This window comes from Falco punctatus, assembly GCF_963210335.1.
Source record: "Falco punctatus genome assembly, chromosome: 5".
Classification (NCBI taxonomy): Eukaryota; Metazoa; Chordata; class Aves; order Falconiformes; family Falconidae; genus Falco; species Falco punctatus.
This window is the reverse complement of record NC_137584.1, coordinates 71,190,878-71,213,155: the sequence shown is the minus strand read 5'-3', so window position 1 is coordinate 71,213,155 and position 22,278 is coordinate 71,190,878. Positions and strand designations below refer to the sequence as shown.

Below are 22,278 nucleotides of genomic sequence, written 5' to 3'. Positions count from 1 at the left end.
AAAAAGAGAAAACATTTCTTCCTAGCATGGTCAGTTGCCATTACTGCTACAAATATGATCTTTCTCTCTCATTTCACTTTGTTAATATCTTAAATTCTGGCTATGCTAAGAAGCAAATTTATGTCGTGGAAAGCACCTTTAACAGGAGAAATAGCTGAATATTTATACCTTACGAAGCCAGTACTGATAAATAACTGGATTACATGGGGTTTCATACGTTTCCAGGGAGAAAACCCCAGGTCCAGGCTCACTGACCTAGCAGTAGGAGACAAAGACATAACAAGTGATTTCTCAGCAGTGCCTTTGGTATGCTAAATAACCAAGAAACAGCACTCGGTTCTGACTAACATACTGGGCTTCATTCAAAGTTTTACCCTGGGAGAGCTACTGCAGCACAGATTATATGGTACTTACACTCCACATCTTTGCAGGAGCAACAGGGGATGAAAAGGCCACTACTTATGTGCTTAATTTCAGTAAGGAAGCTACATAAAAATGGGGAAATTGTTAAAAAGAAGACAAAAGGGACAGCTCAAAGAGTGAAATCCTTGCAAATAGATTCTTTGCAAGCACTGTGGGAGCTGTTTAAGGCCCCTGATTGGAGACTCAGAGAAAATATATGACACCTATTAAAAAAAGCCCTGAGAAAGTGCAAAAGGAAAAGGTCATAGCAGAACAGTGGGATGAGGGAGGTTGTTAGAAAGAAGCAGTTGAAATTGTGTCCAAACACAGAAAATAGAAAAGATAGTAAACTGTACCTGACAAAGAGTAAAACACAGTAAGGCAACTCAGCAGAGAATTGCAGGAAGAACATGCAAAAGGTGAAGAAACCTCTTAAAATAAGTCTTTTTCCCAAAGACATCAGGAACAGGAAGCCTGATGAAGAGCGTGTACGGCAGGAGATGATTAGAGCAGCAAAGCCTATAAAAGCTAAGGCCACTCCACAGAACCCAAGTGAAATAACTGTGGCTGCATTCACCTTGCAAGAAAGAAGTGAGGTCTTCATGCTGAACTCGTCTTTGTGGGGACACATCAAAGGCCTTGTCTTAAACATAAAGGAGGTGGAAGAGAGGAAACGAGCAGCACCAGCACCCAGATTGTTTTCCCCAAAAGTCCTAAGGGAATTCAGGGATGAAATCAGCTCACTCCTGACTGCACTGTGTGATCTATTGCTTCATAAAGATTTACCATGCAAAGACAGGGAGATGCTAATTTGGGGCAGAGAATGACCAGCAAACCCCAACTTAAAAGATTCTACAGGGTTGCAAGCCAGGATTCTGCCAGTTATAAATATAATAACGTGGGAGGGAAAAAAAACAAAGGAAAAACCTGCTAGAGCTTGCCGAAGGAGGTGAAGGACTTGAGGACTAGAGAGATTGGGATGCAGGAGGCAGGGACCAACATTCTGGGGCTGAGTTGCAGGAGAGTCATAGGGAGTGCTGTGGGGCTCTACAGTGCTAAATTTGATCATAAAAGATCTGGAAAAGGGGTTGAATGGAAAGGTGGCAGAATTTGTTACTGGTGCTGCATTATTCAGGGTAATAAAGGTGATAGCTGTGAAAGGATCTCGCTGGTTTCAGTGGCTGGCTCGTAAACTGGCTGATGAAATTCAGTGCAGATCAATGTAGAGTGATGCACACAGGAAAAATCAAACTAATTTTATATGTGAAATGAATGGCTCTGTGGTGGCTATTTCATTGCCCAGTAGAGACTGGGAATTCAAGTATTAAGGCAAGGAAGAGAGAGTGATGATCAGACGGCTGGAGCAGCCCTGCTGTGGGGACAGGCTGGGAGAGCTGGGGTGGCTCAGCCTGGGGAGGAGAAGGCTGCGGGGAGACCTTAGAGCACCTGCCAGTGCCTAAAGGGGCCGGCAAGAAAGCTGGGGAGGGGCTTTGGGCAAGGGCAGGTGGCGATGGCACACGGGGGAATGGCTTTACATGAGAGAGGGGAGATGGAGATGAGAGATGAGGAAGAAATTCTTCCCTGTGAGGGCGGCGAGGCGCTGGCCCAGGCTGCCCAGAGCAGCTGTGGGTGCCCCATCCCTGGCAGGGCTCAAGGCCAGGCTGGACGGGGCTGGGGGCAGCCTGGGCTGGGGGGAGGGGTCCTTGCCCGTGGCGGGGGGGGGGGACACTAGGTGGTCTGTAAGGTTCCTTCCCACCCAAACCATTCTATGGTCCTATGATTCTGTGATCATTATACTGTATTGCTTGATAAATCTTGGCAATTTCAGCCAGACATTTTGAGATTTTCTGTTCACTCTTTTTTGGTGTTCCCGTTTCAGGGAGAAAGTGCTTACCTCCTCTTAACGACAGCTAATATCCCCATGCAAGAAGAGAGAAGAGTTAGAGGCATTGAGACTCACATGCACCATTTGGAGAGTGAAATCTGAGATCTGGTGAGCCTTCAGTCTCCTTCTTATCGAGGAAGCATCAATTAGAAAAGGCCCTGACGGGTCATTGCTTTGCTATTTATACAAACTGTGCTCAACCAGAAAGGTCTGCATCCTGATGCAAAAAAGCCGGTGCCGACTCTGCCCCAGTTGCCGCCTGCGATTCTATGTCGGCACGAGTGACAGAGAAGCAGATGGGCATATTAACACGAATCATTGGGCCAGACGTTTTCATTATGCCTGGCATTCCTCTTTCTTCCAGGGCAGATGTACTGACTGTCACTACAAGAAAAGACAGATCTTTAAAATGTATAATACCAGACAATATGGTATCTCCAGATCTGTGTGGAAAGTGTTTCTTTGCTGCCCTATGCAGCTTGTTTCCTTTAAAATGTTTCTGCAGAAGTCATTACATGACATTGAAAATAAAATACAGAGGAAAACAGCGGGGGGTGGGGGTGCAGAATCTTACAACCAGGGTCCAACCTATTATCACCTGCAACTTCTAGAAGCAGGGCTCAGAAAAACACCATTTCTTTTGGAGCTGCAATTTATGGTGCTGTTTTAATTGGTACTTACCAGACTTCCTCAAGTTACTCTAGCTGCCAGATAGGAAAGACAAAGAGTAGGGTGTTTTTTCCCAAAATACCTGCCCTTTCAACCCATGGAACACAATGAAAGCTTCACATGGGAAGGGTGAATAAATTATTGCATTAAAGTGATGTGGGTTTAGATGAAAAACAACAGCAATTCACGATCATGTCATTATCCCACCCATGAATGTTCTGTTGTGGTCTATAAATACAAGAGTTTCTCTGTATCACCAAAAAACGTGGTTTCTTTTCCAGATTTGTCTGGACCCCTGTGAACCCCAAGTATTTTTCGCTTTTCTTATTAAATTCACTTGTCAAAGAAAATGCATTAGGAAGGTGTTACAGATGACAACTGAGGAAAGATCCTCTCCTGAAACTGGGAATTTCCACAGTGACTTCAGGCTATCAAGATACATTGGTGATTCAAGACTTGGGCTCATATACACCAAGTCAAGTCCTGGATCAGTGGCACAGAGAACATCCTGAAAGAAATTATTAACAGTGGCCTAATTTTAAAACATAGAGAACTACAGTTTCTCCAGAGTTGGTGAGAAGGTATTTTGACAACACTGAAGTTCACTGGGAGGTCAGAGATGAAGCTGTCAGAGATGGATTTTGTTCCTCTTCTAGGAATGACTGAGTGGGAAAACAAAATAGGCACTTGGCAATCCCTTCTCTAATCTGCTGCAGAGATTTAGGTTATGTGTTTCTCTTTCCCTTTCCATTTATCCATTCCCCACCCAAGGTCCATGGAGGTCATTGGGAATGGTATCGGCTTTATTTGTGCTGGCTCTGTCTTTACTGGAAGAGGAGGAGGTGGAAGCTTGCCACAGGCTGGTGTGGGTTTATCATGCTTGCAGGTAGCTCCTTGAACGCCTTCAGCAATTGCTGGTCATTGCTGGGTCATCTCTCAGTGCTCCCTTTCAGGTCCCTCTATCTACATTTTTCGCTTTCACCAATCTTTGCTTTGTTTCATTGTGTTCCCTTACAATTCCTGGGTTTCTCCAACTCTGTGCCTTTTTCTCCACACAATCCCCACCTTCAGATGCTACAAGATTTCGGTATGCCTGATCATCACCTGATCATTACCTGGTCAAAACCACAGCTAGGACACAGGAACATGAAACAGGACATCATTAAAAAGACATTGACGCAGTTTTCAATATGGAAGGTACCTGTGGTGACTCCAGAGGCCGAGACAGATAAGGATGGACATAATCACCACAGCAGAAAAGGCTGCTGCAAATAGCCCTCTTACAGACCCCTCTAGGGCGGCTGTATGCCCACAGCAGGCACCTGTGTATGACTCCAACAGGTGTTCTTGTGGGTGGTCTCAGTAGAGAAGCCTTTGGGAAATAGATGGAAGGAACAGTGCTCTCCCAAAGGTTCTTCTAGAGGTCTCTGGAAGATGCTGAAGGGAATGTGGAGTATTGCACCCATCCATTCCTGCTCATTACCCCATCATGATAACAACAGTCCTGCCAGGATCTCAGATGCATACTGATTTTCTGAGCCCTGGGGCTGAACCAGGCTCTCTCCCACACGAGACCCACAGGTTTTGCTGTGAGGCTCAGTGGGTAAAGGGACACCCAGGAGGGTGTTCTTCCAACCAGGCCTTTTTCACCCACCTTTGACTGTGGGAAACAGAGAGGAAAACTCCATATGTTTAGCACTTTTGTCATGAATTTTGTGCAAAAAGAACAATGAGACATGCTGCTGATATCCCTTTTGGGCTGGGCTTGGAGAACCTGTCCTAATGCTTTATGTGGGATCATGGGGACACAAGTAACCACACCACACACACCACAGTTACATCTCCTTTTTTTTCTCTTTTTAATTATTGAAAGGAGGGGATGACAATCAGCTTAGGCAGTTGAGAAGACGCTCCTAAAGCCTCCACGGTGCCTCCTCTTCCCCAGGTGCTTCCTTTTCAGCTCCTATTTTGCCTTCCAGCCGGGTGGGATGCAGCAGTAGTACTTGCAGTCGGAGGAGAAGGACCACACATCCGCCTTGCTGCACTTGCTGGAGCAGTACCCCACCTTGGGGCAGTGCTTCCTTATCTGCCCGTAGCCTGCAAGGGGGAGGCAGGGGAGAGTGGTTGGGTCAGGGTAGGTGCCTCTGCTCCCCACTGCCGAGCCCTTCCACCACCTCCAGGTCTAGGTGCGGCAGCAGTCAGAAGGATGGGACCCTGCCTCTAGGGAGGTCCTGCTCCATTCTCCCACACATCCACACTCCTGCCCAAGCCCAGCCCCAAAGCAGGGAGGAACCTGGAAGAGCACAAGCCTGAGAAACTCCTTGTGCATCCCTCTCCCCCCAGCTGGTGACATGTCTTGCACCTCTCCTTAAGGGATAGGATCAGTGGTCTCAAAAAAAACCCAGCAAAAGCCACATCAAACTTATTTCATAAAAATGAGTTGGTGTTCCAAAAAATATGGAGGGTTTCACAGGTGGCAGTTCCTGTGGTAACCAAAATCTGACCTCCATGTGTTAAAAGAGATTCAAGTGCCAAACACCAAGTGCCCAAAATAGCTGGGAATTATGTCCAGAGTGAATGGATATTGGACTGGGAGCCCTTCTGAGCCCCCAGTCTCCCTTTTGTCTGTTGAAGAGGGTGGCAAGAAGCAGAACTGGAGGGATACCTGCCAGCACTGCACATTTGAAATGCAAGGGAACTGGACCCTAAAGATACACTCAGAACTGGTTTGACACAAAAGGTGGCATCATCTGAGCAGAGTAAACATCCAGGAGGCTGGTGTCTCTGAAAAAGGTACCCAGCACTCACTTGGTACTCCATGGCTAAAATAATTACACCAGGGCTCAGCTCACCTTGGCCTAGAAGGTGTCAAAAATATCTAAAACATCTTAAATGACCCTCAGGGTATTTAAAAGTGATTTTTTCTTTAAAGACTCATTTGTCTGCACAGGAACATAAAGCCCCATTTAAGACAACCTGGGGTAACCAAGTCATCAGCACATTTGCAGGAGACCAGCACCCGACTGTATACCTAAAGTGCTACACATTTACGTGGCCAACAAAATCACCACCTTTAAGGCCAACAGAGACAACATTTGCTCAAGCTGCCTATCAAACATGTCCCACTCACTCACTCTGGTTCTCCCACCATTGGCCAGGTCACCTTCCAATGCAATTCACCCTCTTACCTGGGGCAGCCAAGGAGACCAGTAGGAAGACAGCGAAAACAAGGTAGAGGAACCTCATGGCTGGAGTTGAGCTGGGATCTCAGCAAGGCTGGAGAGAGGAGGGTCGGAGAGAGCCTGAGCTGGGAGCTGCTGAGTGGCAAGGCCTCACATTTATTGTGCATTTCTGAGCAGAGAGGAGGGTTCTGGAGGAGGTCCTGTTGCTCACGGGACCTCCCTCATGGTTCACTGCACAACACAACCACCAGCCCCTCCACCCAACATCTAGGTATGTTGGCAAACCCCTGCTCTCCCCAGGTCTGGTATCACTACCCAATTCAAATTAAAACCATGGAGTGTGACAGGAGTGAATGGTGAGTAGATAGATCTGCTAGGGCAGAGGGACCTTATAGGAAACAAGATCAATATCAAAGGACTTCAGGTCGTTCTCAACCTTTGGCAGGGATGCAACTGCATGCAATAGGGCTGAGCCATGGCCATGATGCACCGATAACCCTCCCTCTGTTGTCTAGATCTGTCACTATCAGGAGCTGGACAAGCTGAGAGGGGCCCTGATGTGAGCAGCCCTGACTTGGGAAGGACCTGATGCCCATGTATCACCCTCTTGGGAATTATGACTGCAAAAATCCATCTGATAAATTTAGCAAATGCCATGTTCAATGTAGCCGGTTCTGTTGCCCCCTCTCACCCCACTGATGGGCAGAAGCACTGAAACTGAGAGCCTTTTCCCAGGAGCCTGGATGAGCCAACCACTTGCAGGCACTTCAGCCATCACTTCTTCCTCACAAATCCTCCAGACAGCTCTGGTGTCTCAAGTGTGCTTAGTTTCTGGGGTGGAGATAGCCTGATCCCTGCTGCCAGGGGAGCTCTGAGGCTGACAGAAGGTTACTGAGAACAGTGAAATGAAAGCTGACTGAAAGGAGCCTGCAAGGCAGAAGGGTCTCAGCACTGAGTGGCAGCATAAGCAGATGGCAAACGTGACTCAGTGGTGGCAAACTTACTCTCACTTTCCAGGAAACAGGTGCTCCCAAAGAGCACTTCAGAAGAAAAAGTCACCTCAGCATCCAGAGGCAGTCAGAAAGGGAAATGGAGTGTTAGGATTTGCTAGAATGGGCACTGGCAAAAATTGTAACTGTCCCTGTAACAGTTTCGAGGGTACCTCACGGTATGTACTGTGCACGCTGCTTGGTGTCCCTGTCTCTGCACATGTAGAGTAGGACAAGAAGAGGTACAAAGGATGGCAGCAAGGATGGTGAAAGCTGGGGGCTTATTTTCAGACAGTGAGATAGTAATTATACCAGGACTCTTCCACCATAGGAGAAGATGGGTATATGGGAATATGTGACAGCAGTGTCAAAACAGTAACTGTCCTAACAAAAAGACAACTATGATTTCCCATTTCTCTCAACCAGAGAAGTAGATGTCATACAAAAGGGTGATGTAGTGAACAAAGACGTTTTTCTTCCACACTGCACACAACAGGATGGCGCAACTCATTACCATCGATATTGTGGAGTAAGAAATTGTAAATGTGCTAAGAAAGCAAGTAGGGCAGTCAATCTAACTTTGAAATTTTCTCTTCTCTGAGCAGCTGGATGGACCAGATGACCCCCAGAGCTCCCTTCCACCCTGTATTATTCTATACTTTTTTCATGAAATCCATAAAATCCATTGAGGGGCACTCAGTACAATTATAAGGATCCATATCAAACTCAACAACCCCTAAACCCTAGACTACTGGAACTGGATGGGTTTCCAAACACATCTGCTCTTTGTTTGCCATGTTCTTCCACTTGTCTAAGCATCATCTATTCACCACTGTCAGACCGAAGACACTTGGCCAGATGGGTGCCTGATAAGAAGGGAGCAACGAAGCTGGGGAAGGGACCAGAGCACCAGACTGATGAGGAGCGGCTGAGGGAGCTGGGGGTGTTTAGCCCAGAGGAAAGGAGGCTCAGAGGGGACCTTCTCACTCTCTACAACTACCTGACAGGAGGGTGTAGTGAGGTGGGGTCAGTCTCTTCTCCCAAGTAACAAGCGACAGGACGAGAGGAAACAGCCTCAAATTGCACCAGGGGAGGTTTAGATAGGGTGTTAGGAAAAAATAATTCACTGAAAGGGTGGTCAAGCACTGGCACAGGCTGCCCAGGGATGTGGTGGACTCCTCATCCCTGGAGGTATTTAAAAGATATGTAGACGTGGCACTTAGGGACATGGGTTAGCGGCGGGCTTGGCACTGCTGGGTTAACAGTTGGACTCGATAATCTTAAAGGTCTGTTTCAACCTAAACAATTCTATGATTCTATGATTCTATAGCATGATTTACTCTTCTGTGGTTGACTTATAAATAAACTGTGCTGAAGCCTGACACAGCAAGCTGGCTGTCCCCACTGGTAAATTTGTAGCACAGCCCTGGCCATGCTTTTTTCTGAGGTCACTTGAGACTTTTGCAAATGCATTTCCCACTGCACTTCATATGTCTCCATGGGACAGGTATGATTTCCAACATGACAAGGATGTGGTCATCCTGCTTTGATTGGAAGAGAGTTTAATACTATAGATGTGGCTGGGGTACACCCACCAGCCTTAGGACCACCAAGTGGGCCCTGGTACCATTCAGTTTACCAACATAGATGCAACCATGATGATTATGTGTTGTTACCAAAAATGCATGGAACTGTAGATGTCCTCAGAGTCATTGCCCCACATCCCCCAGGCAGAGCTCCTCACAACCATAATCATTCCTCTTGGAAAGATGTAAAGCCTCTTTGGGAATACCAACAACAACTGGTGTCCCCTGCATCAGCTCCCCTCCTTCAGGACATCATTCTCTGTGCCACTAGAAATGCTGTCCTGTAGACAACACTGAACTGTCATCATTGCAGTTTCAGCCCACTATTTCTCATCTGCACCGCCCTAGACATGGGGAGCACATTGTTCCCTTCCTATGTACTCTTTATTTCAGATTTGTGGGGCATCATGTCCCCCACTTTTTTTTTCCCCTGTCACCATGATCTCAGTTCTTCCAGATTTTTGTTACAGATCGTATTTTCTTGGTCCCTTAACCATCTCAGCTCTAGGGTCTCTCCAACTATTCCACCTTATCTTGAAGTATGGTGCCCTGAGCAGTAAAAAAGCACACTACCTGGAAGTCTAGCAGTTTGGAGCAATAAATGGATTCACTTAAGTGCCTGACAAGTGATAATCCTGTTGATTTTTTTAGAAGGAATGATTTCTGCCTTTTCCATAGTAGGATGGCATTGTACCACTGTGCGCACCTTGTTGCCCACTGCAGCCCCAGACCTCACCTGCAGAACCACTGCATTGACAGATACTGCTCATTTTACCTTCTACACTGATTGTTCCTGTATTTTGCAAAAAAATGTCAATCTCCAGTGTCCTCTAATGTGCCGCATCCCCTTTCAGCCTGCTGTTTTCAGATTCGGCAAGCACAATTTTTATTCCATTATGCAATTTGTTAATGAAGACCCTGGATAGTTCAGGACTAAGAACAGCTTTCTGAGATGTCTTCCTACCATCACCATGGTAACTGGAAATTTATTAACTCCTGTTCATAAACCATTTTTACTTCATTTCCTTTAGGCAATGATCAATACTGGGGGTGGAAAAACCAAACCAAACCAAAATTGAGACAAAATACCCAGCCAAATGAGTGTGATGAAAATGTTGTAGAGCACTGTGTTTGGGGGAGACCCCTGAGGCCCTGAGGAACCTCACTGCCAATGCACTGGTTGGGGATGGATGAACCCTGAAAACTATCCTGCGGGATAGATTTGCTGCCCAAGTCTGTGCATTGTGTCTGTGCCTTGCAGGCCGCGTCCAGAGCTGATCAGAAAGGTGCCCAGGCTTCATTCCTGCACCTCCGGGGAGCAGCTCCGCCGTCGGCAGCCCTGGCTGGCGCTGGGTCGAGCAGAGCCGTGCCCGACGGCTCCACATGTGCTGGTGGCAGAGCCCTGGCAGCCGGATCTGGAGGAGGGGGAATTGCCCCCGCGTGTCCGGGTTGGTGAAAAGGGCCAGTGAGCGGTGAGGATAAGCCGACTGGAGCACGGCTGCCAGGTGCCTTTGTGAGTGGGACCAGCGGGTCGGGGTGACATTGCACATGCTGGCAAGCAAACAACCCTCTTTGGAGATGGGTTTGCTCAAGTTTCTGCTCCTGCCGTGCTGCTCGTGGCAGGAGTCCATTTCTAAGCACCAATATCTCTATCTTTGGTTTTGATGAGTATTGTTCTTTGCTGCTGGCGCACCAAGATCTCCCCTGCCCTCCATGCATGAGTATTTTCTGTGCTGTTTTGCTTTTCTCTTGTTTTTCTCCATACTCACCTATGTAACACAGCAGCTAGCAAGCTATAGAGGACAGACAGAGATGGAAGGTTAAAATCAGGAATTATCACGTTCGGAGTCTTCTTGTTGGACAACCTGCAGTGGGACAATTTTTAATACAGTCTCCAATCGCCATGATTTTTTTTATGTTAAGATTGCTGAAGAGTAAACTGGAGAAAGACTCTTCCCAGTCTCTCACCTGTTACTCGCTTATCCTCTTTCCAGATTTCTCTGTTCCTTCTCTCTTTTTCATGCCTCCCCCCCCAGCTATTTGCCACTACACGTTCATACGTTCCTAGCCCTCTCCTTCATTCTTTGCTTTTTCCCTTTGCTTTTCACTCTACCTTTTTCTTGGTTCCCACGACACCTACAGGGAAATAACTCTGCTCATTTCTGCAACTGACCATTCATGACCTTTTAAAATGAGTAATTCAGTTTACTGGAATTTTGGAAAAAAAAATCATTACTTTTATACTAAGCAGCTTCTTTTTTTCTTGACAAGCAACTGCGGGTTTTTTTGGATGCAGAGTTTATTTTATAGATGTCGAATATGTATTTTCCTATAAATGTTCAACAGGGAATCCCTCATTCAAGTTATTCACATTTGAATTCACTCAAACACCACACTCATAGCTCATGTTGGCTCAGCACAAAGAGCTGCAGCATTTGTGTGGATTCATCTTTTCTGGATACAAACCCAACAGCTATAATTTCCTCCTCGGAGTTAAGTCACAAGGACCAGACAGGATAAGTCTGAATGAGTCTATGGACACATGAAAGAAACCACTGCTGGGAGATGCTGAAGCAGCCTGCAACACAGGAGAAACAGCAGAGCTGGAGAAAAACCAGCAAAGGAGGGGAAGGATCTTTTATGTTTCTTCACAAAACATACTTTTCACTGTATTCTTGAATTGGATACAGCCTAGCCTTGATGTAATTAATTTTCCACTCCCAGAAATTCTAGAATTGTTTGTCCCCAGGCATACCTTGCACAGATGTTTTCATGGGGCTTATTTCTTTCCAGATTTTTCCTGGTAAGCATAGTGACCTCTGTGATCCTTGTTCTGTTTACACAGGCCGCCTCTGTACCACCTCTGTAAATTAAATATTTTCAAGAGTGGTAATAAGAAATGTATAGTCCATCATCATGATACAAATCTGGGCTTATTTTCCCTTGCTTGTTACCTTGCAATAACCAGTTTTTGCAAATCTTTCCCAAAATACTTACCAGTGAACACAGACTTGGTCTAGTCTACTTCAGAGTATGGGGCATGGAGGATTTCTACTGTGCAGTAATGGCAATTGCCAGATTAGTTAGACTTGTATGATACTGCTGATGAGGTGCTCCAGGAAAGACAGGTGCAATGGATGCAGTAGTAGAAAGCGGGTACCTTGACACCTCTTTAAAACTAGGGAGAAGTTATCCAGCAATTTAAAGAATTATGGTCTTTGCTGGTTTTAAGCTAGACCACTTGATTTTCACCTGTATTAAATTATTTTGGGCACATTTTCAAGGGGGAAGGAAGGCACTAAGAAAACTGGCCTGTCCCCGTCCTATCCCATCCCATCATATCCTATTGCCTTTCAAGGGTATCCAGGTACCTACAAGCTGTCTGTGGTATCCAGATACCTACAAGCTGTCTGTGAAACCCTTCTGTTGTAAGTTATCATACAAGCAGATAAAGGTCCTCACCTAGTTCTTCCAGCAAGATGTGATCTGCGGCTCATGGTACCCAGAGGACCTCCCTTTTTCCACTGCTCCTACTTCATTTAAACCAGAAGAGGGAAAGACAAGGGCATGAATGGCTCAGACAGCGAGACAGTGAAAGGAATTAGGATGTCCTGACTCCTCTCCTCTGGCTCTTTGCAGTTGAAAATTTGAATCCAAGTCCTTGGCATGTCTAAGTCAGTGGAGCCTTATGCTGTGCAGCAAGGAGATGGCAAAAGGATAGCTTAGCTCAGCTGTGGCGACAAGGATGCAGCCTTTGTTCATCTTGCTGTCTGCTTTTCTGCTGAGCTGCTCAAACATCTTCATTTGCTACAAACTAAATAACACCACAGCCCATCTCCTGGTCCACAGACCAGAAGGCCTGGTTTGATCATCACCTTGACATTGAAATTCATTGGCTTCCAAAACAGTGTAGTTCTACCCAAAATGCCTATTGGGCATGCTCCTTGGTACACGGTAACTCCTGAACTTGCACTTGGGATTTGGTGAATAAACTCCTGGGACACATCAGGTCCTGGGACAGGGTCAACCACTTAGGAGCACAGCGATGTTTAAATTAGAGTATGGGCACACCCTAGGGCAGCTCAAGATCTCAAAGTCTCTAAGTAGTAAAGTAAGGAGGAGGTGTAAATACACTTTGATCTTCCGGACTTCCATGGAGTTGCATTCTTGGTGAAAATTTTCCCTGTTGAAGAGTATCTAGTCATGAGTCGAAGAACTTCAGGAAATTAAGACATCGCCACTTCCATTATGTGTTACTCTCACTCCTAAAAACTAAGCTTTCTTTCTAAGTTTAGTCCGTTTAAAGAAGAAGCATCAGTAGGTTACACCTTCCTCTGTTCAGTTGAACAGCTTTTTTGGTGCATTCTCCCTGTGAAGATACTTGTACCCTGAACTGACTCACCTCCCAGTGCAAAGCTTTGACAAGCCACACTGCTTCAGCTCCTTATCTTCCCTCAGGGTGACATTTCCTCCTTTTCACTGTATAAATCCACATCCTTTTTCCAAAACGTCTTCTTTCCAGTAACATCACCAGCCACAAACATTCCATTCAATGAGTCAGCAGGGTATCCTTGCAGCTGCGAAGGCCAACCATGTGCTGGACTGTATCAGCAAAAGCATGGACAGCAGATCAAGGGAAGTGATTATTTCCCTCTGCTTGGTGCTTATGGGACTGCATCTGGACTCCTGCATCCGTATTTGGGCTCCTCAGGACAAGAAAGATACCTGCAAATGCGTGAGTTCTGTGCTGTTTCTATCCAGAGTTTGTTTGTGCTGAATCTATCCAGAGGAGTTTGATGCCTCCGTTGCATTTGCCTTCTCCACAGCTACATCAAATTATTGGCCCAGATCTCTGTGTGACCAGGTTAATACAGCTTTTCTTTTTACCCTTCAAAAGGTATTTGCAAAAGCAGAGTCTTGGGTTTAGCCTTCCTGCATTTGAGCCACAATTTCACACCGTGAGCAACTTTACACGATGAATCTCATGATTTTTTGTGCTGTGAATCTCATTTCTATAACTCCAGTCCTTATGACGACCCAGTTCTTTCTGTGTGTTACCTCAACCTTTTGCTGTATCAATGGCATGTGCTAGCTTTGGGTCCAGCACAACACCTTTCCACAATTAAAATTTTGTTCTAAGAATGACCCTTCAGAAAATTTCTCAGTAACCTCCCTCCTACCTGACACTTTCCCTTTCAAGGTTATACTTCAGCCAATTTGCAGTGCCTTTATCAATCCCCTCCACCTCATCTAAAGTAGTTTTTTGTGAACATTTTACTCATAATGTTCTTGAAGTGCATTTGATGAGCTCTGACACCTCCTCTTTACTAAGAAACCCCATTTCATCAGGTCGGTCTGTTGAAATCGACTCAGCAAAGAACTCATGATGCATTTTCTTTTGTATTCTTGCTCGCCTGTTTGTTCTCAAAGCCTTGCACAATAGAGAGATCAGATCATGCTCACCTGGATGATTTTGTTTTTCTTCTCTCTCTGAACTGTAATACTGTGTTTGCTGTTCTCACATTTTACAGCAGAGTCACAGGCTGAAAAGCCTCCTGAGAAGTTCCTGTTATGTCACCCCGATTTTATGTGCCACTTTTCTGAATTTAGGGAAGGATGGTACTGAATAAGGCTCTCCCCTTCTCTGGGACTGGCTTCCACCGACGCCATTCCCAGTTATTTTTGACTTTTGGACCCTACTTCTTCCTGAACACCACAGCCAAATACTGGTCCGTCGGCTGTGCCGATGCTCCCTGCAAAGCCATCGTACTACAATAGCAACTCTGCTTTGTCTCTGATCGTATGGCTAGAGAGACTTTTACTCTGCTTCAGCTCTGCCGGCAAATTATAGCACAGCTTGACTTTTTTCCAGTGCTCACTTTCTCTGTGTCCTTTTTCATTTCCAAAATGACAAGTCATTGCTTGAAATTTATCCCTCTCCTTACAACAGGGAGTGGAACAAAAGGCATTTCAGCTTCTAGGACCATGTCTGACTCTACTGGGCTACCCAATCTCTAATCTCTTTGTCACATATAAGCATGAGTACTCTGGCCATTTGTTCTTTATTAACTGGAACCATTAATTGGATTCTGAAGGAAGAGATTTTTCACTTCTGAACATCCAACTGAGAGAACATTTACTCCCACGCTGAACACCCTTTTTTTCCCTGACAAGCAATGATTCAGACATAGCCTCAAGCTACTCTAGACACTCAGCCTAGCCAACCCTAATTCAGCCTATTCATATTTGATCTTAAATACTCAGCTTAACCTAAGCAGCCACTTCTGAACTTGCACCACCTCATGTGGTTCCAGCTCCACACATTTAAAACCGCTTTCCCTGGTTGTGAAGTTCATGGGACCTGTAGACACACAGTGAAATGTGCAGAGGTGCCTCCTGTAACCCAGTGTGTGCAAATCTAGATATTTGTAGGAAAACACAGCTCTGGGAAGTATGGCTGATGCATAGAGATGTCTCAAGCTGACTTGGTGGCCAAGGAGGGTCCATGGAGGAAGAAGGCGGTCAGCAGATGCTCCTCACCTGTTTTCTGAAACAGGTTGTTCACTGCTCTTTCTTTCTGAATTAGACATCAACTAGCTTAGCTGTCTCTTCCCCCTCCCTTTGGGGAGGCTTGTACTGGGTCCTGTAGCTCCTCAAGTCCCTGTACTTACTCAGACAAAACTTTCTAAACCTTTGAGTCAGATTTCCATGCTGGTGGGTCTGAGCATCAAAAGGGCATCCTGGAGCTGGGTAAATGGTTCCTTAGGTCCTATTGGCATTGCCTGTGTGACCCACTGTGAAATGCTGTCTTCAGAAAATACTTCAGCTGGAGACACTCCTCCCTGTCATTCAGGGCTGTGATGAAGGACCACAGCTACATCAGTATATTTGTGGCATCACCACAGTGTTTGGATACACACAGACTCACACAGACTATGTGTGTGTGTGTGTGTGTGTGTGGGGGGGTGGGGGGGGTGGGGGGGGTTGGCAGGAAATGAAATAAGTCCCTTAACATAACTGTGACAAGCCTGTTCACTTTGTAGGGATGAACTCATAGTCAAACAGCCTCCAGTTTCTTATGGGGCAACTTGACAGATTTCACCAGTTCTGATCTTCATGCATAGAACCCTTTGGTGTTTTTTTAAGCAGAAGCCCTCATCAAGCCTCCATCAGGTCCAGGAAGGTTTGGTTTCAAAGATATATTAATTTATACCCTTCAAGAGGCAATTCATGATACACTTTTCTCAGCAATGGTCTGGTAATGTCCTAAATTGGGTCAGACCCCAAGAACCCAGCTATGAAGTCATGAAGAACTACCCCAATATATGCACCTCCTAGGACACAAAGAGCCCAACCCATATCCTATGGAAAAGCACCCAGAACTATGTTTCCAAAGCACCACAGCTTTTGAATAGTAATAGCAATAAAAAATCAGTTTGGAAACAATTTGTTTGATCACCTCATGTTATCTTTATTTGTCCTTTAAGAAACAGGTGGAAGAGGAGCCCTGTTCACTTGAAAGACATAATGCTGTCTTGCAGGCTCCAGAAATACCATCATGCCCTCCATCACAAACTGTAGTCACTGTATAAACATCTGTTTAATCATCTTTCCACTCAAAACCATGTGCAGGTCAAGATAATTTCATTAATGCCCCTTTTTTCACACTGCTGTCCAATGGAAAACCTTTATCACTGCAAGGTTATTCCTTTCTCTGCCACCAAATTCTATTTCTCTCTGTTTTTCTCCCTCCACCCTGAGAGATCTCAGGATCCATCAAATGTTAAATCGTGTCCAGAGCTAAACTCTTGAAATCATCTATGCTTCCACCTAATAAATCAGGTTGTGGCACATCAACACATGAAATATTTATCAGACCCCTATGCAGTGGTCTAACTTGATGTTTTCTTCAGAATTCAGTATTTCTTGAGTCTATGAGAAAGACTGGGGTTTTTCCCCTAACAATTTCTGAAAAGGCCAAATACAGATGATATGAGATATCCTACCCTCCCCACATGGGTAGTAATGAGAGCTGGGGAAAGTTCTGGGGGCAACTTGTACCCGGGAAATTGTTCTCACTCACTCAGCATAGTTGCATACAACTCTGGCATCAAGCCATCCCTGTGTTCTGGCTGGCAAGCCCTAAAGATACTCCAAGAGTGCAGAGACCTGTAGGCTTGTCCTTGGTGGGTGCCCAGCTAATTCCATGACAAGAAAAGATTTTCTAAAAGTGAGGAGAAAACAAACCCAGAGCTGCCTTTTTGTTGCCCAGACATTTCCCAGGTTGACAAATGACAACGTAAAAAAACCTTGAGATGGAAAAGACAAGAAGCTTTGCAAAAAATACTAAATTTCTCAACATTATACAATGCCCCATGACTCTTTATGACAAAATGGAAAAGCTTCACCAGAAACTAGCTATTCCCTGGAAAAAAAAAGAAATTATATTCTGCTAAAAATAATTTATTATGGAAACTTAGACCCAAGGAACGCTTGTGTCTGTGGTGTCGGGTACATATATCTGTTTTGTCGCATCCTGTGAGCCTCCTTCCTCCTGCGGTCTGACTTCAGACTTGCCCACTCACGCTCCGGTTGCCAAATCCCCAGTTTGACATTGCTGTGGTTTCAGGAGAGCTAACTGGGAAGCTCTCCCACACCTGCAGGCTCCCTCCTCCTAGCTGTCTAGAGGATGAACCCAGTTTGTGGGGAAACCATATATTTCAGATAGGGTCTAGTGCAGAAGCGTGGATGGCAGCTCTTAGGAAGTGCTGTATGCTCAGACATACTGATGGATATTAAGTGGAAAAAAACATAAATCAGCTTCAGCCAACTGTCATGCTATTGTAGCAAATTTTGTATAAATAGAATAATTTATCTCCTTTATGGGCGGGTTTTGCTCTCCACCTCTTTCAATTCCAGACCCCCTGGCTACATCCACACCAGTAAGTGAAGCAGAGCCAGAACCAAGCTAAGACATAAAATTTAGCACAGCCTCTGGCAGGCCTTTGGTCTGGGCAAACTGTTTCCTAGGCAGAGCTCAAGAGTTAGCACGGGGACAAATACGACCAAGCTGCCCACTGTGGATCCTTTGTTGGGAAGCCAGGAGACCTTAATATCCTGTGTATAGCTTGGCCATGCCAGCTGGCCTCACGGCTGCCTTGGATTTACCACTACGGATGCAGTCACTGCAATCACAGATGATTTTAAGCCACAAACATCCTTTACCTTGTGCTTGCTGCTCTTTTACTACCCCTTCCTAGGAAAACATCAGAGGGTAAAGCGGCTGGGTGTGTGGATAATAAGATCTATTTCAGGAATGAAAACAAGCAAATAGAAAGCCCTAAAAAATACTAGTGCTTGTCCAAGAGGCAAATGGTCATAGGACTGCAGCATATGGAGGGTGATTCTCTGCTATTCTGCAGCCAATTACTTCTTGGATTTGACAAGCAAAGCCCTGCTGGTGCGAGTGCAGGCAGCAGAGGAGAGCTCGCTCGCTGAACAGCCCGAAATGATAATCACTTCTGATTCGGGAGATGTGACCTCACCAGTGAACGCAGACCAACTACATGCAACCAGGGAGAGGAACTTCTGCTCCCCAGGGTCTGCTCCATGCCCTGGGGTCCTCTGGGGAGATGCGGGAAGATGGCCAGAGACAGGGATGGTCCTTGGTCCTGCTCTCCAGCCAGGAAAGGAAGACATAGGAAGAGCCCCTTCTCCTGCCGAGGCCAGACAAGCCTCCTGGCAAACCTCTTTAGGACATGTTATGGGGCAGAGGGAAGCAGATGGCCAGGTATTTAGGGGTCTGGCAGGAGCAATCTCTGGGCATTTGGCAAAGAGCACTGATTTACCTGCACTTTCTTCTGCTTGGACACTTTCTAGACGTGCACGTTACTCCTGCTTCATAAGGATGTTGTTTCTTAGGAGACTTTATCAAAGCAAGTAAAAGCATATGGTGCATGGAGCTACCTGCTTCCAGCAGCTGGCGAACCCCATTATCTGTTAGTATGAACCTCACATATGACCTGTGTACAACTCCTCTCCCTTGCCCAGGGAAGTCTGTACCCCCTTGCCATGAGGTTATATTAAAAATGTTGGTGTGCACAGCCCAGCCTGTGGGTTGGGTTCTTTCTCCTCGGGTGGGCAGTGGCAGCTGGGGGTTTGCAAACACAGGGCAGGACAATTTGTGCAGGACGAACAGAAATAGTTGTCAGGCAGGGGTTTTATTGTGCAAGAGGCATGCTGTACTCTTCATGATGTCCTGTACATCTTCCATTCTTCAGAAGATTGTAGCAACGTTTACTGACCAATATCAGGGCTGTATTGTGCCAGGCAGTGTTGAAATACAGGAAGGGAAGGAGCCTGCTCCAAATGATACTGATCCTTATTTTACAGGAGGAAGAATGAGTCCAACAGAGCAGGATGACTCTCACTGCAATATTCAGAGATTCCTCTGAAAGAGATGAGATCTGGGCCATTTTTTTTTTGCGTACAAGTGTTTCAGCTTTGCCACACAGCACTCCATTTTCCCTAAAGCACATGGCAAAAAGACAGGCAGTGAAAACCACCCAAGTGCCAGTTGCTCCTTTTCTTAGGCACATTTATAAAGCACCTTTTCTTTCTCTCAGTGTAATTTCTGATATGCCCTTGATTTGAGGACTGTATCTAATGCTTGCTCTTCTCTGAGCTGAGAGAGAGGTGATCCACATCCACACATCACCTGTTGACTGCCAAGTCATCAGTACTAACATGGGGGAATTAGTTTATAATTAGTCCTGTGGTGTGCAGCCACTGCCCAGATTTGCTTTTTCCCTCCTTCAGGGAGGCAACGGTGCTGCCTCCCTGCTGCCCGTGGCACTGAAGCCTTTGCCCTCCTCTGTGACTATGCTTCAGCTCTGTCAGCCCCATCCCTGTGAACACTCAAGGCCAGGTTGGATGAGGCTCTGAGCAACCTGATCCAGTTGAAGATGTCCCTGTCCATGGCAGGGGCGTTGGACTAGATGGCCTTTAAAGGTCCCTTCCCCCCTAAACCGTTCTGCGATTTGATGATTCTGCTGAGGATGCTCTTTATAACTCCCCACAGCACCTTCAGCGAGGTGGAGGCCAGCCCACAGTGAAAGCAGCTGTCCCTCAGTCTGTGGAGTCTGGTGGTGCTTCATGAGGATGGGGGCGGTGGGGGGGCATGTGGATGGAAGGGGTGAACACATGAGAGCCCAGGCAGTGTCTCCTAGGAAGTTCAGGACAGTTAATAGCCATAATTTGATTGGAAGAGAGCTGTATGGAGACCCCACGCAAGTCTCCTGAAGTGGAGGACACCCCCAGAGCACCAACTGTCCCTATGCGATCACAGAGGGATGTCCAGCACTGCTGTGCATGGTGAGGGGCAGCGAAACATCCTTTCTTCAGCCAGGGCACGCTGCACAGGTGAGCAGCACTTTAACCGTCCTGCTCATGCCCTGAAGATGGCATCTGGTGTTTAGCTCTGGATTGATACCAAAGGCTTCCCAGTCTGTACAGCAAAATGCAGAGACAATTAGTCCTGTGCTGCTTCCAGGCCGCCTCAGCCCTGAACTGAAAGCAGTAATGTAGACATGTTTTTATTTTAAGTTACACATGGGAATCCTGTGCCCTGGCAGCTCCAGACCTAGGAGAGACTCCTCTTCTCTTTTGGAGGGGTTGATGATGTGGAACTGCTGTAAGGGGAAAATTAATCTTCCTTATTATTAATCTCTGCATATAACTATGAGAAGAAAATGTCATTAATTAGACTTTCAAATCATTCTCAGATATTGAAATCACCTAAACTGCCAGCATTAATAGGACCTGCAAGTAACAGCCCAGACAAACTCAGGATGAACTCACCACCAGAGGTGAGTATAAAAATTCAGGTCACCGTACCTAAACACCTATGCAATCCTTCTCATGTGCAATTGCCTAGAACAAGCTGTCATCAAAAGCTGCCTGTTTGCATCTGCACAGATAGTTCCAGGCTGTTTCCATCACGCAGGGACTGAACAACCTTGAACTTGCACCACCAAAGTAATCATGGGCAGAGCAGCACCGAAGAGCTATTCAACTCCTCTAAAGGGGGGGCCTAGAAATGTCTGATGACCTGATTTTCATGCTTTGTTCTTCTTCAGAGATAGAGCCGATGGAGGCTGAGGAATCCAAGTTTCTCCAGGTGAGCAAGACCTGTGGTTCTGCATCGGAGCCCGCACCCACCTGCCTGCTCCAGCCTCCCCTTCTGGGGAGCGGCCATGGCCAAGGCAGCCAGCACAGCCCTGCTCCAGGAGATGGCTGGAATTTGCTGTCAGCACAGAGAGTCCCTCATCTTCTCACCACTGCTGAGAAAATCACTTTGCTTGGAAGCACAGGGATTTGTAGACAGCCCTTCTCAGTCCCACAAATACTCTCAGGGTAAACACTGGATTTCAGCATTACCAGCCTTGAGTATCGTTTATAATCTGGCTAACTTACTGGTTTTGGTGAAACCTCCCTGCTAGTGAAGCACCCCGTGCCAGGATCTGTCCTCTAGACCTCAGGCTTAGTCTGGCCACATCCATGTTAAGACTTTCTTGGCCTCCAAAATGGCATTTGCTCAGCCCCTGAGCTGCTCCCTGGCACTGCCTGGGTCAGCACTAGCTGCTGCAGACCACATCTCTGCCCATACCTCTGCCAACAAGTGGACATTTGAGTTTCAGCTGTACCCAAACTTTCCTAACAGGGATGTACAGTGATAGCCCAGGGAAAAGGAACTGGCTGTGTGGTCGCACTCGAAGAATTGTGGTCAATGGCTCAATGTCCAAGTGGAGACCAGTAACGAGTGGTGTTCCTCAGGGGTCGGTACTGGGACTGGTGCTGTTTAATGTCTTTGTCAGTGACACGAACACTGAGATTCTCAGCAAGTTTGCTGATGACACCAAGCTGTGTGGTGTGGTCAACATGCTGGAGGGAAGGGATGCCGTCCACGGGGACCTTGACAGCCTTAGAGGTGGGCCTGTGTGAACCTCATCAAGTTCCGCAAGGCCAAGTGCAAGGTCCTGCATGTGGGTTAGGGCAGTCCTAAGCACAGAGAAGAACTTGGGGATGCCGGTTGATGAGCTCAGCGTGACCCAGCAATATGTGTTTGCAGCCCAGAAAGTCAACTGTACCCTGGGCTGCAGCACCCGCAGCGCAGCTGGCAGGTCAGTGAGGGGGCTCTGCCCCTCTGCTCCGCTCTGGTGAGACCCCCCTGCAGCGCTGCGTCCGGCTCTGGGGTCCCCAGCACAGGAGAGACACGGAGCTGCTGGAGCGGGGCCAGAGGAGGCCAGGGAGATGCTCAGGGGCTGGAGCAGCTCTGCTGTGGGGACAGGCTGGGAGAGCTGGGGTGGCTCAGCCTGGGGAGGAGAAGGCTGCGGGGAGACCTTAGAGCACCTGCCAGTGCCTAAAGGGGCCGGCAAGAAAGCTGGGGAGGGGCTTTGGGCAAGGGCAGGTGGCGATGGCACACGGGGGAATGGCTTTACCTGAGAGAGGGGAGATGGAGATGAGAGATGAGGAAGAAATTCTTCCCTGTGAGGGCGGCGAGGCGC

The 22,278-nt window shown here is 46.7% G+C and overlaps 1 protein-coding gene across 1 annotated transcript; it reads right to left on the bottom strand.

Moving 5' to 3' along the window:
- Positions 1-2,842: 2,842 nt before the first annotated feature.
- LOC308064558 (small basic protein 2) lies at positions 2,843-15,632 on the bottom strand. The gene is made up of 2 exons (XM_080389198.1): positions 6,145-15,632; positions 2,843-5,053 (listed from the first exon to the last, which is right to left on the bottom strand). The coding sequence occupies exons 1-2, from the start codon at positions 6,200-6,202 to the stop codon at positions 4,920-4,922; spliced, it is 192 nt and encodes a 63-aa protein (XP_080245324.1). The 5' UTR covers positions 6,203-15,632; the 3' UTR covers positions 2,843-4,919.
- Between the last annotated feature and the right edge of the window lie 6,646 nt (positions 15,633-22,278).

Excerpts from the sequence above, each read along its gene's own strand:
- LOC308064558 (XM_080389198.1), bottom strand. The coding sequence starts at position 6,202 with ATGAGGTTCCTCTACCTTGTTTTCGCTGTCTTCCTACTGGTCTCCTTG. Across the intron at positions 5,054-6,144 it reads GGTCTCCTTGGCTGCCCCAG|GCTACGGGCAGATAAGGAAG; the intron begins GTAAGAGGGTGA and ends TCCCCCTTGCAG.